The 18,410-nt window shown below is 42.9% G+C and overlaps 1 protein-coding gene across 1 annotated transcript in view; it reads left to right on the plus strand.

The window, feature by feature from the left end:
• The first annotated feature begins 1,149 nt into the window (after positions 1 to 1,149).
• Positions 1,150 to 18,410, plus strand: part of MAPRE2 (microtubule associated protein RP/EB family member 2) — a 162,991-nt gene continuing 145,730 nt past the window's right edge. Inside the window, exon 1 of the mRNA XM_055080725.1 lies at positions 1,150 to 1,282. Coding sequence (XP_054936700.1) covers positions 1,259 to 1,282 — 24 coding nt within the window. The 5' untranslated portion in view covers positions 1,150 to 1,258. The remainder of the gene's footprint in view (positions 1,283 to 18,410) is intronic.

The raw sequence follows: 18,410 nt of genomic DNA on the forward strand, positions 1-18,410 counted from the left end.
CCGCGCTCCTGCGGGCCACATCCCTCCTTCGGGGCCCCAGAGCTGCGCACCCCGGGAAAGGGGAGGGAATCAGGGCTGCCACGCTGGCAGCGGCAAAGTGGACCGGCTCGGGGGGTGAGAGCCGGGCTGGCCAGGACTCTTGGCGCTGGAGAAGGAGGGGGTCTTGCGAGTGCGCGCCCGTAGCGCGCGGAGCTCAAGGCGACAGAGTTGGGGCGCGGGGACTGAGAACTAGGGGCGCTGGCAGGGGCTGTGCGCTTCGGGGCAGACCAGGAAGTGCAGCGCACGGGCGACAGCCGGCTGGGGATCAAACCTTGGCCCCCCCAGCCCAGCTGCCTCCCCCAGGGCTTCTCCAGCGAAGAGCAGCCCCACCTCTCCATTCCGACTCCGGCTCATGCTCCGGGCGCCCGGGACGCGGGAGCCGGATGGGTGGGAAAGAGAGCGGGTTATTATTCTCATCTCAAGTGGTTTTCTGCAAAGAGCACCCTGCGCGCAGGGCGGGAGCAACTCAGCGACTCCCCATTCTGTTTGCGTAAGAAATTCTTCAGTCCACCCTTCAAAGGGCTGGGCAGTGACCAGAAATCCCACAAAGGACGGGCAGGAGGGGTGGGCACAGAAAGACCCTCCCCTCTGAACCCAGAGCGCTCGGTCATGCAGACTTTCAGACCCCGAAAGGGCCGTTGGACTAGGTCACCCCCTTGAGTCACTTTGCCAGTCCCGTGCCAAGGGCCGCCCAGTGCAGAGGGCAGAGCTGTAACCTCGGAGGCAGGGGCGCTGCAGCCATTTGATCAGGAGGAGCCTTTGTCTTAACCCCCAGCCCCCTTCTGCTAGCCCTCGCTGGGTCAGTAGCGCGTGGGGTAATTAATATTCCAAACATTAGGCGTCCCTTCACCCGGGCACCAGCCAACACCGCTGTACCCTCCCTGCGGGTTTCTCCATCTCTTGCGCACATCCTCTTCTTTTCCAAAAACGTGGAATGTGGTCCAGACCCGCTAGGCAAGAGGGGGTTACTAAACGCGCTGTAGTGCAATCACGTAAAATCAAGGGTTAAGTGTTCAAACCTGCACCCGCCCTCCCGCGAGGAGACGGAAGAACTTTCTTGATTAGCATAGTATCTGCCCTGGGGGCCGCACTGCGACGCGGCGGTTCGGTCCCAGCGAGGTGAAGAGTGCAGTCCCCTCTCGACTGAGGCTTGACGCAGCACCTGCTTCTAATCTGAAGGACCCGAGCCTTCCAACTTTGCCGAACAAGCCACTGTGGAATGAAACAGAACAGAGATCAAAAGGTAACCGAAAGAATAGCAACGTTTGAGATACTTCGCTTAAGCACTAAATTTAGCTTAGTTTTTAGCAAGGGGGGGTGGGGCAGGGGCAGGGGTCCTTGCCAACCTTCCATTCTGGAAATGACCCTTGCTTTGCTAGCGTTCTTTGATGCCAAATTAATTAAGATACCGGTTAGCGGCTGTCAGTAGATCTCCAAGAGAGGGGGTTTGGGAGCCCACCGAGTGGTCGTTAGGTAAGCTCAACTGGCAAGTTTCGCTTGCATGGGAAGAACAATGCTTCGTCAATGCAAAGGTTCCCAAATTTTGCTGCCTGGGGAACTTTGAAAAATCCTGATGTCCATATCTCATCCCAACCCATTTAAATTAGATTGTTTTGAGATGACAGTGAGGTTTGGGGTTGTTGTTGTGGTGTGGTGTGGTGTGTGTGTGTGTGTGTGTGTTAATCTCCAGGTGATTCCATTGTGCAGCCAAATTTGAGAACCAGTGAGGCAAGGGCAGAGTTCAGTGGCCGGCAGCTGCAAGCTGCAAGACACGATGCCAGTTTAACTACCTGGGTGGATGGGGAAAACCACGCTGAAACTGGAGTGCTGCTGACGAATGCCTGGGGTCGGGGGAACTGTCATCTGGCAGCTTGGCTGGCGGTGGTACCTGCCACATCATTTTTCACCTTCTCAGCCTAGGGTCTGGTTCTTAGTGGAAAGTTCGAAGTTCACTGTCAGTGCCCGGTTTCTGCACGGTTGTTAAGGATAAGGTAGAAACTTCATTCCGGAGGTGATTCACGTGTAGCAGGCAGTGGGGAAACCCAGCAGAAACTAACTTGGAGCAGCCTGGTGAGTCAGAAGCTTGCACTCAAAGGCGGATCCCGAGAATAGGAAGTAATTACATGGAGTAGCTTATTGACACCCACTACAACACTCCTTTGAAAGCACTTTTGAATATCTGATCAGGGTCTGTCTGCTTGTTTGAGCCGCTCCCTTTTCCAGCACCCTATCCTACCTGCTTGGTGTAAAGCTCTCCTGTCAGAAGAGGAAACACAAAGCCAACTAGATAGACGTCTTGTAATTTCCTTGGTGGGAGGCATGTAGAAAAAAAAAAAGTTGGAAAGTGGTTTGGGTTATTTGAATTATGTGAAACAGAGAGGATGAATTTGCAAAACAAATTTTGAATACAGAAAAGTCAAATAACTGTTTGATTACACATTCAGAGGTAAATTAAAGGATCTATTTAAATAGAAATGGTTACATCTAACATTTTACGAGGAATCTTATGTTATTAACCAAAGGTTTCTTGCTTAAAAAAAAATCATCCTCAAGGCATGATCCTAATAAGATAGCCTATTTATAGATGTACACCGTTTATGAAATACTTTTTATTACTATTAACTTCAGATATCTCTCTCTTTTCCTCATTATTCTCTATATCATCATAACTCTCTTGCCTAAACGCTTTCTTCTGCATTCTCAGTTTCTTTAAGGGGGAACAACCATGCCTAGCACATACCAAGCATTCAATATCATCAGCTGTTGAACTTTATTTGAACCCCTCATAACACCTATGTACCCTGCTTGGTATTCTGTTATCTAGAAGGGGCCTTTAATGTCTACAGCCCCTATAGCACAGAGCACAGGCCTTTTGTGTTTGTACTGAACATTATCAGAAGGTGGGGAGAATATTTATAAGCAAAGCATCCTGAGTACATTCATTTTTATTTTTTTCCAAGACAGACATTCTGGATATGTAGGAGCCAAAGTTCTGTTACAGTTCTTAAGAGCCATAAAATGGTAGCTCATTTGTTTGCTTACATTTTTACATAAAACAATTTAGCATCCTGAGAATAACTAATAATTGTTATAATACTTAACTACACTCTCATGGATCCAAGATTCACTTCCTGAAAATTTCACTCTCTACCCATTATTATGGAAAAAACACGTATTTTTTCCAAAAGGAACTAAGTAAGCTAGGAGAGTTATTTCAGAGTAGGATAAATGGCAGATTAATAGTTAGACAGCTTTTATTGTCTTCTACCTACATTAAAAATAGCACAAATGTATTTAAATATCCAGCATATTTAAAAATGGAAATTTGGATGTATTCCTTGCTGGATACCAGCAAAAATAAATGTTAATAAGAATTTCCAAAAGCCAAAATGATGTAAATGAATCCGTTCTCCTTTCTGTGTAGCTGAGAAAATTCTCTGGGAATGCACTTCTGAAATTTCAACTCCTTTTAGGGAAGGTGTAAGATACTGAAAGGCTGAAACATAGTCTAGAAAAATGGGACTAATTCAGATTAATCAGAAACTGTTCATGAGAGGATAGTACAAACCTAGCTCTGTGATATTTACAAGTAGCCCAAGAGGGCGGGGTACAAAGAAAGGGTATAGCCTCAACTTTAGAAGCTCTGAAGTTTTTGAGAACAGATGAGAACCACCCAGTCTTATTACCTTAAATTTATACAGCCCGTTGATCTTATTAACCTATCAGGGCCTAAACACAGTTGGGTAGATAGTATTCCCATGTGCCAAATAGCACAGTCCAGAAATTAAATGATCTTCAAAGTGGGGAGAAATCTGGAGCCCTCACTCCTTTTCCAGGGTCTGGTCTATCATCCTGCTATTTCTTGACTAGCTTTGATGTAATCTTGTCTGGAGGTTTTGGGTAGGCAAGCTCAGTTCTAATTATATCATCCCTTCTTAAAGTAGGAGAAACTCTTCACCTATATCATGCTCTCATTTATTCTCAAATTATCAACCTTTGAACTAGGCCAACCCCAAACAATTGGAGCCATCGTTGGCTTCTTATCCAGATAAGCAAAGTAAGAATTTTTAACTTGTATGAGGGTTCTTAAATGTTAGTTATATCATCCAGCAAAAGCTTAAATGCCCTGTACAGCATCTTTACTAAATAGTCCTTCAACTGATGCTTCACTTTCTTCCTGGCAGCACATTCCATTCACAGGAGGCTCTCAGCAGCATTCACTTACTGGTGACCACAAAGAACAAACCCAACTCTTTTACACGTTCGCCTGCAACCATCCTAAGTGTTTAAAGTGAATTTATTCTCCTTAATCAGGACAATCTGGCTAAAATATTTCAAATCCGTTAATTGCACAAGTTTTTTGCTCCAAGTCTATAACCACAAATTTTAAGAGAAGTATTCAAAATTGTGGTTTGTTACACCAGAGCCTCATAGAATAGAATTATCGGTAAATTTGCTTCCAACAAACCTAATAATCTCTACACTTCAGAAATGACTGCTGACAAACTGCATGCAATGGCATTACGCTTACGTTGAGTTGAAACCCATGAGTCGATCAACAGATCAGCAAACTCGATCAGGGATCCGCCACCTATGACCCAATGTCTCTTTTTGTATAGCCTATGAATTAAGATTGGTTTTTGTATTTTTTAATGGTTGAAAATAGAGCAAAAGAAGAAAAACATTTGTGGACCCTTGAAAATTATGTGAAATTCAAATTTAAGTGTCCAAAATAGTTTTGTTGGACTACAGTCATACTTACATATATGTTGTCCGTGGCTGCTTTTGTGCTGCTGCAGTGGAGTAGAATCGTTGCACCGAAGACTGTATGGGCCACAACACCTGAAATATTTGCTGAATATTTACAGTCAAGGTTTGCAGACCCTGGGTTTATTCCAACTCAATATACTTCCGTTTTAAATGAGAATTTGCTCACTGAAAACCTTGGTATTTTTTCAGTTTTTTCCCCCTTTAGAGAAGGGGAAAAAATGTGTTTCCAAACATAGGTCAACTAATCTCCAAAGATAGTTTAGTTTCACATTCCCCTTTTCTGTGTATTTATTCCCCTGTTGAGTATATTTGCAAAAGCAGTACATTTCTAAATAATATGTGAATTTTAGTGATGTGGTCAGCCGTAAAACTTCTGAACCTAAACAGCCCAAACAGTGCAATACTAACTTACATTGAGCTACATCACTGTTTCCAGAGCTCTAGAAAATGGGAGAACATACCGTTGACAACAAGCCCGCGGTCACACTTGCCTCAGTTCTTTAGCCGTAGAAACTTCCTTTTCCTCCACCCTAGGAGAGCGTTTGTATTCTTATTTGGTTTAGTATATTAATGCATAGTTTGAGGATCTGTTCAGATTTAGATGTTTTTCATTGACTGTCACTTCATGCACTTAAAACATGATGTGGAAACTTGCTGCTTTGGGAAATAGCGCCACTCTTCTAAAGTATACATTTAAGGTAAATTGCTTGCTACTTACAAAGGCAATGATCATTAGGCAATAAGCAGACATACATATAGTCACTTATATCACTAAAGCCTGACAGTATGCCATGGACAATTTAGTTTGAAATTTCTAAATTCAAAAACAGATCAATTATGATCCAGAAATTCAAATTATATGTCTTCTGCTCAAGGCTGGACAGATGACTCTTAAGATTCTAGAAGGAATATTTGAAAGGACAACTACATTGATAGGAATGTGTCTTAATTTTTTACTGTAAGTGTTGCCTCTCATAAAATTTCCTTCAGTTAAGAGAACTTCCTCTTTTTGATGACTTGTTAATGCCACAGGCTATTCGCAAGTGAGTTTCACTTAGATTAATAGAGCAGTTTTAAGGGTTATATATAATTTGTGTCCTCTTCATCCCTTCCAGAATCAGTACACCTGCCATTTAGAGACCAAAAAAATCAAACATTGCATTATAAGTAATGTAAATTTTGAGGTGTCTGAGGTCAGGTAAATCATTTCTGAAAACAGAAACAAATTGTAAGTGTATTTAATCCCATCCTAGGGCTATTGGTAGTAATGGCTTGTCGGTAACTAACTTCCAAGGTAACTTAACCCACTAGTGTTCCTGAGGGAGTAACTGGGGAAGGGGAGGAGGGAGACAGCAGAAGACAGATTGTCTAACCCCTGTGCCGACTGGGTAAGGAACTAGTCCAAGTGAAACTGTCTTTCCACCCTTATCATCCTTTAGATTTCACTAAATTTTTTTATGAAATATATTTTGTTTGATATAGTGTCTGCCGTACATAGATCACTCATAATTCTCTCCAGAGTAGTTCCTAAAATTAGGAACTAATTGGATTGACTATATTTTTTACCAGAATAGGGAATCCATAATTGTCAATTGCTTAAGCAGGGGCAAAACACTCCAAAGCATTTTGCTAACACACAAACCTTGGTTCTAACTCAGAGTTAATTATAAACATCATGACAGGAATGACTATTGATATTTAAAGTCGGTAGAAGGGAAGATAAGCAAGAAAAGGCAGCTGGAAAATGAGGTAATTCATGGTTTTCTTGCTAAAAGTATCTGAAACTTTTTATCGGCCGTCATACTTAAAAGTGAAATCAGAGGACTAAATTACCGTCTTTAACAGCTGGTAAAGTCGGCTTTCAGCAACTGATAAGCAAGAAGGGAGAGAGTGCCTGCAATCACCTTACACTTTCCTTCCTTCAAAGATAATGTTAAATCTAACCAACCCGCCAAAATGTGATGTATTAAGAACTTCTCATGAGTGTAAGAAACCACTATCTCCATTTTCCCACTGAGCATCTTCAGTTCTCCAGAAGTGGAAAAGACAGGCAACTGCAAGAAACACTTTCCTGCTTTGCACCACCTGGTCCTTCCCCAGAAAGGAAGCTATTGATCTAAGACTCCTGTTAGCTTCACTTCCAGCTTGCCCTCTGTCATGATTTTTTTAAAGTGTGGTCTTTGGGGCACAAATCTCTTAAAAGGAATTTCCATGAATCAACAGCAGTAATAGCCAAGTGCTCCATGTGGTATTGCCAAGTCCAGAAAGCAATTCCTTGTGCGGTTGGACTGTTTAAGCAACGCTGTCAGTGGGTCTGTTAATTCTTCATCCCAGCATCTGCTCCCTTAACACCTAAATGTAAGTTAGAATCTAGGGTATGTTTTTAGCAATGGTTGCTGCATAAAACACAGGACGCCCAGTTAAATCTGAGTTTCAGATTAACAATGATTTTTTTTTTTTTTTTAGTATAAGTATGTCCCGTATATTGCATGGGGTATTCTCATACTGAAAAAATTAATCTTTTATCTAAATTTCAAATTTAACTGGGCATCCCATCTTTTTGATGGTGGTTGATTGAAGTTTTATTTTTGTTTTCGCTTTTTGTTTTTGCTAAATTTTACAATCCTACTTTTATCTCATAATCTCAAAATGACTAGCTTCCCTGGTCTGTAAGATATCTGATCGGAGACTCTGTTTCTGGGGTAATAAAATATCTGAGCTGCCTTCACCTAGTAAAGAGAAAAATCAAGCCATTATTGGAAGTTTTCTGCACATTTTGCTTAATTAAGAAGGGAAATAAAAAGTAAAGCCAGATCTCGAAAATTAGCAATTTTTTATTTGTAAGATATCTTAAGGTACTTTCTATTCTTTCACAGACCTTTTAATAAAGTAGATACTTTAATGGGTAAATTGTTAGCTCAGGCGGGGTAACGTGAGAAACCCATCAACCATGTCCACAGGACATTGTTGATTGAAGTTCCGTCTCAGGTGATTCCAATGATGCCTTGCTAGTCAAGTGAGGTCCTGGGACCTGTAGCTTCACCATCGCCTGGGATGCCTTGAAATGCAGAATTTTGGGCTCCACCCAAGACCTTCTCATTCAGAATCTTCACTTTAACAAGATCCATAAGTGATTCGTATACACCTTAAAGTTTGAGAAGCCCTGAACTAAAGGATCCACTTTTTCACCATAAATTGGTCTTTATGTTTAATATCACGTTGCAATAATCCTTAACAAACTGTGTCTTTTAACACACAGGAAGGAATGGTTTATTTTGACCAAATATCTTCAAGATAGGCAACTATTGTATTTCTATTTTATTCATATGAAAATTCTAAATGACCATTTCTAATATTGTTTCATAATGAGCATATGTAATAAAATAAGACAAATGTAAGTTTAAAAAAGACTCTCACTAGAACTAATTCAACAGCCTATTAAAACATTCTGGGTTGTCCTTGAATGAATTAGGTGGCAAATAGTTCCTGGCCTTCAAATCACCAATAAATCTTTTCCGTGCTTTTTTACTTCATTTATTGCAACTTACATAAGAATATTTATAATCCAACACCACACATTCATGGTATCCCTAGGTTCCTCTAAAATTGAACAAAGGACATACAGTTTGGACCTATAGCAAATTCCAAACTACACTTATGAAATTCTAAGTTTTAAAAAGTAATTTAAATGGTCCCATAGATCTTAATCCCTTTTGAGTTCAAAAACCTCCCTTCTGTATGCTTGCCTGCTTGTTTTTTAGATGTTATAGGGTTGTATCGTAGAAAGAATTCTAGATGTTGGAGCGAGAACATCAGAAGGCCTGATGTTTATAACCAGTTCTGCAGCTGACAGGACTGAGTGATTTTGGAGACCTTAATATCCTTCATCACCATCCCTCAAACTGTTCCTCATCTGTCAGATAGAGACTGTGGGGTCTGAAATTGTCTCACAAGATTCTTTTTTTAATATATAAATTTATTTTTGGCTGCCTTGGGTCTTCATTGCTGCGTGCAGGCTTTCTCTAGTTGTGGCGAGCGAGGACTACGCTTCGTTGCGGTGCACGGGCTTCTCATTGCGGTGGCTTCTCTTGTTGCGGAGCACGGGCTCTAGGCGTGTGGGCTTCAGTAGTTGTGGCACACGGGCTCAGTAGTTGTGGCTCGCGGGCTCTAGAGCGCAGGCTCAGTAGTTGTGAGGCACGGGCTTAGTTGCTCCGCGGCATGTGGGATCTTCCCGGACCAGGGATCGAACCCGTGTCCCCTGCATTGGCAGGCGGATTCTTAGCCACTGCACCACCAGGGAAGCCCCACAAGATTCTTGTAAGGATCAAATTAGATAATTTTTATGTGTGGGTTTTCGTGATGACTGTGTTGTGTATGGTGATGTGGTCACATGATTTGTTTAATGACCTGCTTCAGACACGGCTGGCAGTTGACTAAATATTACATGATGTGGTTTCCTACAACACGCCTGATTTGGAAGAAAGGTGGTGGTAATTTTAACGGTGCCATCTATGGAACCACCGAGCACATATCTCATAGACATGCAGCTTGACGTCCACGGCCAGCACAACTCTCCCTTCTTCGCCTCAGAAACTTAAAGTTCTCCTCCTGGCTGGGGACAGCGACGTGTCCTGGGGAACCAAGCAATGAATTCCTCATCAGGGTACCACTCATGGCTCTGTGAAGTCAAATGACACAAGGCTTTTTCCTGCCAGAATTCTATACAATTCCTCCTGAATTATTTTTCCCAGGAAAAATTTACTAATGGGTTATAAAAACGCATCTCAGTATTTTTAATTAACTTTTAAAATAAAATATTATTCCTTTGAAAACACGTTTTTATGTTGTCATCATAAGCACATCGCTATATAATTGTTGTAATCAGTTATTAAGTAGCTTGGTGTCGAACAATCACATAATCCAAGATTGGAAGAAGCTGCCTGGTCATTTTGTTAAAGGAAGCCCAGTGCAGAATTCTACCCACACCCTGCAGCCCATGGAGGAGAAACTCATTTGTCTTGTTGTTGTTTTAATAAATTCATTCCATAACAAATTCATTACAGAAACAAATTCATTCGTGAGGGTCTGAAGAAGATGAGGGAGGGGCGTGAGGGGAAGCACTTCTCATCTTACCACCTTCATGCAACTATCACAAATCTATTTTTATTTTTGTGTAAAGCTCTTATTGGCTGTGTTCGCATTCAACCATATTTCGCCTGAAATTTTCCTTAGCGTGTTGAATGTTGTTTCCCATATTCAACAGTGTTTCTAGCTTCATTGTCTTGGCACATTCCTCTGCCTGGGATGCCTTGCCTGGGATGCCTTTTCCAGGCTTTGTCTTACCACAGGTGTTAATCCTTTTAGGTCCCCACCCCTCAAAGTGTTCTCCCGGGACCAGTGGAGCATCTTATAAATGCCCAAGCTCAGGCTCTACCCCAGACATTCTCCATCAGAATCTTTCCTTTAATAAGATCCACAGGTGTCATTGTTGTGGGTTAAATTTGAGAAACATTGTTCTGGAAAGTCTTTCCTAACCTCCTAACCATTGCTTCCCACCGCCTCCCACTGGTCCACCCATCAGGACAAGTTAGGTGGATCCTTGTGGTTGCCCTTTAATTCCCCCCACGTGGGCCTCCCCAGCACATAAACTGGTTGGAGATGGTGATGGATGTGTAGTCATCGCCACATCCCCAGGTCCTGGTGCAGCGCTTGACATGTAAGAGTTTTATATTTGGAATTGTTTCATCGCTTTCCAACACCACTGCTTTCGCAGATGAAGAAATGCAGAAGTAAGTTTTTCTTCCTGCTGGGAACTGGGGTACTCAGGTAGGGCTCTCTTGGCCATTGGCCTGCAGTTCGGGGGTCCCGTTTGTTGCAGTCTTTATTATGGAAAATTTATGCGGTGGAGGATGATTCTCTGTCTGCAAGTAATTTCTGAAAGTCCACTGCTGGAACTTTATTTCTTTTACTTCAAATATTAATATCTATTAAACACCAACACCTCTGAGAGGAATCGCGCTTTAACCTCAGTGTGAAGGTGGAGCAGCCGGCAGGTTTGGGTAAGTGTTTAGCAAGAGACAGAGATACTGGTTATCTGACGGGAAAAGATACAGAACGCTAGTAGGTGATAGAAAAGATACTGGAATGCTGCAAAACAACTTCTAATTCTGGCAGATGTTACAATAGTTTTGTCTTGAATCATACCATTGGTCGCTTTTCCATTTTAAACAAAAAAAATCACATTTTTTAATCTATAAAAATCTCAGGATGGGGCTTCCCTGGTGCTTCAGGGGTTAGGACTCTGTGCTTCCTCTGCAGGGGGCGCGGGTTGGATCCCTGGTGGGGGAACTTCTGCATGCCGCGAGGTGCAGCCAAAAAAACAAAAAAAAATCTCAGGTTGGACTTTTCTCCCCGATCCTGCATCTCATCTATGACAAATTTCATCCACCCCCTACATTCAGAGCAAAACTAAACTGCTACCCTGGGGATTTTTCTTTTCAAATGTTTGTTTCTAAATTGTAGACAAAGTGCGGGTACATCTATACTGATGTTTTTAAACTCACATTCAAACTAAGGAACACCTGAACCATGGGGAGCTTTCACTGTATTCATGAACCACTAAGTCTTTTCATTGTGGAAGGAGTGTTTCGTTAACTTGGGGATGGACAATCTGATGGAGGGAGGCTCAGCCCTGGAGGCTGCTGTTTTGAAGTAGCAGGAGACTGATTAAGGCTTTGGAATCAAACTGTACCCAGAAACAAGAAACATCTGTCCTGCAGGGCTATTTATTGTTCGTCATATTTGAAAGGAACGAGAGGCTCCTGGTACTGCTTACCAACAGCTCTCACAATTAGCCACACAGACCACAAGGAGTATAATTATGTCCAAGAATGTGTGGGACTTCCCTGGTGGCGCAGTGGTTAAGAATCCACCTGCCAACGCAGGGGACATGGGTTCGAGCCCTGGTCCGGGAAGATCCCACATGCCGCAGAGCAATTAAGCTTGTGCGCCACAACTACTGAGCCTGTGCTCTAGAGCCTGCGAACCACAACAGCTGAACCTGTGTGCCACAACTACTGAGCCTGTGCTGTAGAACCTGCGAACCACAACTACTGAGCCCATGTGCCACAACTACCGAAGCGTTGCACACCACAACAAAGAGTAGCCCCCGCTCGCCACACTAGAAAAAAGCCTGCGCGCAGAAACAAAGACCCAAAGCAGCCAAAAATAAATAAATTTATTTAAAAAAAAAAAAAAAAAAAAAGAATGTGTGGCTTGCCTCGCCCCCCTTGGGAGTCTAGCCCTGTACTTACGCATCACCACGGACACCAACTCCAGAGGAATGGTGAGTGATGATACTATTCATGGTAATTTGCCTAGACTTTGGTTGGACCTTAGGTGGGGTTTGTAAGTCATTTGATGCCTTCAGAGTGTACCTTGTTGAGTAATCTGACGCAGGTGAGCCATGCAGGATGAGTAGAACAATCGTGTGTTCTATACGCTGTAACATCAAGCCTAAGTCCATTTGAGTCATATTTTCCTGTGGGAGTTGTGGCCCATCCCAGAGGAAAGCGATTTTTAACATATCCTTGTGAGGCTTGGTAGTGTTTTAAAGGGTTGCTCTTGGATTCTGAAAGCTATGTGTGTTTTTTGTTTGTTTTTCACATTTGGGGGGTTTGTTTAAAAATGTTAAATAACCTTGTTACTAACCTTGGACTTTGATTATGTTAATAATTTTGTATTAATTTGGTTGAGAGAGTTTTACGCCTTGATTTCTCTATCCGAAAAACGATACAGATGTTTGTTACTAATGATCATGAGTAGAGGCTCTGGAGATTAAAACATTAAAAGAGTAAGTTAAAATTATTCCAGATATGAAGAACCAGAAAGATGATAAACAAAGAAGCAGCAGCAACAGCTCCAAAATATTCAAAAGAAAAGTAAACCTGAGTTAAGACCGAAAAAATGGTTGTCTCTAATTAACCTCCTATTCAAACAAGGATCTTAAGATCTTTGCCAGTTAGGCATAACTTTGTCCTTATTGTTTTTATTATTAACAATAAGTCAGTTTAAACTGATTGTCAAAGGACCTGGTTCCGTCCCAGTTCTGCCCAAAGGGAAATCCAAAGCAGCTCAACTCACCTGTGGCCCCAACTCATCAGTAAAGAGGGGCTCTTGTCTTTAACTTATCCTTTCCCCACAAGATATCCCAGTGCTCTGAAAGGTTGTCGTTAATCCGGCTTTCTTAGAATACAATACCGTAGAAAATGCACTGAGGACTGTATTTTCTTCTTCCTCTGGAGAATCTACACATTGTTCAAAACATGAGGAAAATAGTTTTGATACTCCACTAGCACATCGAATGATCGAGTTAAGTCGTAACAGGCAGATGCAGTGCTAAGATTCAAACTTCCACTTAACATACAGAGAATGCCGTTGCAGCTTGTCAAAATAGCAAAGCAATGGGATTTCTAGCAGAGCAGGCGCATTTTATAAAGCATCCACTCGGAAACCCTCCCGCGCTCACTTTTCCCTGTGCATGTGGTAATTGGCATTGGGTCATCTCTCCACCAGTCAGCTTGGGCTGAGATATGGAGATGTCATATAATCAAATCCTGTTAGAGGGAAGGGAGGACGTGGGTAAAGCAGAGCCACAGACTCAGTCTAGCATCGAGTTGTATTGTGCTGCCCCCAGATACAGGCAAAGACAAAAAAGCCTGCATCCCATGGTACAAAGAGCGTTCCCTTTTATAAGACTGCGGTTGTGTGCTAGAAAATGTAGAAAGGCCAAACGTCAACATTTGTGGCCGGAGGTAAAAATCATTGCCACTATTGTCTTATGGCCCTGGTACCACCATTAATGCCAGATGGTGGTTGAGGAGAGGTTTATGATGAACAAAGCCTTCCCCTGACCGGGCCATAGTGTCACTGCATGCTGGACTCTGGAGACACGGCCCTTGGATGCCTTCCCACTCCTGGTGGGAATAAACACAGCAGGTGTGTTCCACCCATGTTGGAGGTCTGGCATCATCAGTGTGTTCTGGCAGAGACGGTCTCACAAAATCGGTACCTAACTCTCTGTATGCTTTTCATTATGCCAAGTACAGTTGGGATTGACCCTTCATTATGCCAAGTACAGTTGACCCTTGAACAGTGTGGGTTTGAACTGCATGGGTCCACTTATACTTGGAGATTTTGCAACAGTAAATACTACAGTATTGCATGGTCCCTGGCTGGTTGACTCCTCCCGGGATGTAGAGGAACCTTGGATACAGAGGGCCGACTGTAAGTTATACTCGGATCGATCCCCACCTTGTTCAAGGGTCAGCTCTATTTTTAGAGCCACACGTAGCCTTGGCAGTCATCTCGTTGAAATCCCATTATTTTTCTAGATGAAAAACTGAGGCATGGAGACTTTTGCAACTAAAAACTTAGTAACTTCAGAGTCTTAAAATTTGTTTTTTTTTTTTCCAGCTCATTGTTCGCTTTGACAGTGTTTGGCGGGTCGTCTAAGCATCCGCCTGGTTCTTGAGCACGGTCTTCGTTAGGGTGCTCAGCTAAAAGCTCAGCATTGGCAGTCCCCTTGAGGAGCAGAGAGGAAGTACTCTGTGGGGTGGGGAGGAACAATAAGGCAGAAAAGTAAGCCTCTCAGGAGCCAAAAGACTTGAAAGAAATGAGACTATTAAACACTGCATGACATGAAGTGATATCTACAAAGCCTGAAACCCCTCCAACAGTCCTATGAGCTAGGGTTCTACAAGAAAAGTTCCACTTGGGGTCAAAAGATAGTTTTGTTTTTTGCTGTTTTTACCTTGGTTGCCAACCTTCGAGAGGTGATAGTCAAAATGTGGAGTTTGCTGAGGTCACAGACTACAGCCCCCTCCAAAAAAGGCAGCAAAATAGGTTTCAGAAGGGCCAGTAAGGGTCCTGCTGAAAGGATTCCTTGGGGTCCCTTTCATCGAGGCCACGTCTACAAGATCCCTTTCATTCGGGCTTTCTCTCCCATTCTGTTTAAGCTATTGGGGTTCCCTAGAGTCGATTTTATTTTGCTATTTCCTGACAATCGAATGAATACTCAGATGTGTTCAAATTCAGTTATTTAACGGTAATAATGATAAACATAAGTATTTTCCATTTACCTAGAAATTTACAGTTGCTAAAGAATTTTTACGCATAGCAGCAAGATTCTCAGTAGCTGCACTTTACAGAAAACCATAAAAATTAGGGCCCAGAGTTTAAATGGCATGCCCAAAGCCACACAATTGGGAAAACCTCAACCTCAGGGAATGTTATCCCAGGTCTAATGTTCCTTCTACCAGGCAGGTTTACAAATGATAGTCGGATTCTCTGAGTAACCCTCAGTGGTCCCTTTAACCCATAAAGAATTATGGGTTATAACAACATCTTAACCTCTAGCCTCTTCGTATTTCCCACGGAAAGATGCGTGGGGTTTCAAAAGAATTGGTTGACAAATCCATTTTTAGTACACAGTTGACCACAAATGAAGTCTCCTGATACTCAGGCCTTGATGGTCACTTCTTTTCCCTCGGTTTGAAAATGCAAGTGCAGCTAGCAAGGCCCTGATTTGTCCAGGAGTGTTGTTAGAGAGTGCTGGCAATCTCAAAAGTCACTTTGTGGGGCTTCCCTGGTGGCGCAGTGGTTGCACATCCGCCTGCCGATGCAGGGGACACGGGTTCGTGCTCATGTCCGGGAAGATCCCACATGCCGCGGAGCGGCTGGGCCCGTGAGCCATGGCCGCTGAGCCTGCGCGTCCGGAGCCTGTGCTCCGCAACGGGAGAGGCCACAACAGTGAGAGGCCCGCGTACCGCAAAAAAAAAAAAAAAAAAAAAAAAGTCACTTTGTAACACAACATTGCAAAGCAGTTATACTCCAAGAAAGACATTTTTTAAAAAAATCACTTTGAACCTGACACTTTGAGGCAGAATGATGGTACAAGTACACTGTAGTGTTGTGGAGATCTTTAGTATTTGCAAAGTTAAGTTTTTAGCTCCTTGTATACTTCTGCCAGTGTTTGGCAGGTCATCTGAGCATCATCCTGACTCTCCAGCACACTGGATGTATGTGTGGTGGCTTCATCTGAATCAATGGTCTACACGAGAGAAAAATAACAGTGGCTTCATTGAGGATATGCTCATGTAACAAGCTTCAGGACCAGCCATTCAGATCAGCAGAGAAGAAATAACAAATGTTTGTTATTATCACGCTCTAACCCATTTACACAGATTCGTTATTCAATTAAGTATGTATCATCTTGGAAAGGAGAGAGCTTTCTCTAAGGACCTAAAACTCTGGATGTGTACATGACCGCTGGGAGATTAGGGATGTGAAGAGAGAGGAGAAGCAAGAAGAAAATGAGGGGGTACCCAAGGATGGAATTTACCTCCTTAATTTTGCTTCAATCTGTCCTGGATAACAAGGCCTGAGCTGTAAATTGTTCAGATGATCCCAGTTGAAATAGACTGAGTGGCCCATCTGCCTAAGCACAGGTTAGATTACCACCCAGCAGATTGTGAAAAGAGCTCAGAAGTGGAAAGACCACCTGCCTTGCAACTCAAAGTGTGGCCCCCAGACCAGCAGCATCAGCGTCATCTAGAAGTTTTTAGAAAGGTGGCCTCTCAGACCTTACCCAAGGTCTATCCAAACGTAATCTGAACTTTAACAGGATTTCCAGGTGACTCTTGAAATACTCAAACTCTACATAATATCCAAGAGGACAGCAGTCATACATTTCCCCCCTTTGTTCCATTCTCCCTGTCAATATCATTGCAGTCACAGCCCCATGATATAATTAGTGTGTCTGGAAGTGCCTTGGGGGCTGCACTGTGTATTAGAGCCTCAGCACCTTGCATAATGCCTGGGATAAAATAGGTGTATAGGTGGCACTCAAGAGCTCCAGCTCTGAAATCCACAAATCTGAGTTTGAATCCCAGCCCCGCCACAAACCTCAGTTCATGTACCTATAAGATAGGAATAAAAATAGCACCCCTCCTAGGGTTATTGGGAGTAAATGAGCTGATGCATGTGACATACCTAGAGCAGCACCTGATGCATACTTGCTGTGTGTAAGTAGTAGCTGTTGTTATGTGCTCAATAAATGTTGAACAAATGAATGAATAGGAACTTCATGTGGAAAGAAAAAAACTTAAAGATGGTCAATACTTGGTGCCCTGTTGCTTCAAATATATGAAATGGAATTTTAAAACAATATGCAAAGGAAGCCTCACGTAAGAGAAGGAAAAGGTAGAATGGGTCAGAATGGATTTATAGGAAAGCATGCGATTTGGAACCAGAAGACCAGAGTTTGGATCCCAGCTCTGTCCTTTACTAGCTGTGTGATCTCCTACAACACACAAGCTCGCTGAGCCTCAGTTTCTTCATCTGAAGAATGGGATCAGTGGTCCTCTTTTTTTTTCTCACCTTATGCAAAGAAAAGTTTTGTAACTGACAAAGTATCCCTACCTCTCAGCACAGCCCTGGCACTTAGGAGATGCTCCATAATGGATGTTTGCTCAATCGAATCAGAGCATGCAATGTCAACAGGATGACAATTGGGTGTTAGAATGGACCGTGGCCCTCCAAAATGCAAGCCTAACAAAATCCTATTCCTTTGTATTTAATTTCTTTAGGGTAGGGGGTAGTATGGCACAGAAAAAAATTTTTAAAACCTCCCTGTGGGCAGGTGGTGAGGGAGGGAGACAATAATGAAAAAACTCTGAATTAGAAGTTTGGCTCTGCAACTTAGTACCAGATGAGAGTTCCTAAGGAAAGATACAAAGGAGAGAAAAGCAGCTAGCCAAAAAGCAAGCAAGCAGAGTGAACCTCTAGCTGTAGAAGAATTATGATTTCAAGATCTAGGTGAGATGGCATATGTCAGTGGTCCCCAACCTTTTTGGCGCTAGGGACCGGTTTCGTGGAAGACAATTTTTCCACGGGGCGGGGGTGCTTGGTTCAGGCAGTAATGTGAGTGATGGGGAGCGGCAGGTGAAGCTTCACTTGCTCACCCAGCGCTCACCTCCTGCTGTACCGCCCGGTTCCTAGCAGGCCGCAGACCGGTAGCAGTCTGCGGCCCGGGGATTGGAGACTCCTGGTATATGTGAAAGAATCTTGCAAAATTAAGAGCTGTAGACATGTATAACTATGAAAAGAAAAGAAAAGGCTTTAAGGAATAGTCAGCCCTCTGGATCAAATTCAATACATGGTTGATTGAATCCATGGATGCAGAACCTGCAGATATGGAAGGCCAACCGCACCATTTTGTTTAAGGGACTTGAGCATCTGTGGATTTTGGTATCCATGGACGGTCCTGGAACCATATTGTATTTTCCTGGAACCGACTATATATATATTTTTTATTATTATTCCCCTTTATTTTTTTTAACATCTTTATTGGAGTATAATTGCTTAACAATATTGTGTTAGTTTCTGCTGTATAACAAAGTGAATCAGCTATATGTATACATATATCCCCATATCCCCTCCCTCTTGCATCTCCCTCCCACCCTCCCTATCCCACCCCTCTAGGTGGTCAGAAAGCACCGAGCTGATCTCTGTGTGCTATGCAGCTGCTTCCCACTAGCTAT

This window comes from Physeter macrocephalus, chromosome 19 (assembly GCF_002837175.3).
Source record: "Physeter macrocephalus isolate SW-GA chromosome 19, ASM283717v5, whole genome shotgun sequence".
Lineage (NCBI taxonomy): Eukaryota > Metazoa > Chordata > Mammalia > Artiodactyla > Physeteridae > Physeter > Physeter macrocephalus.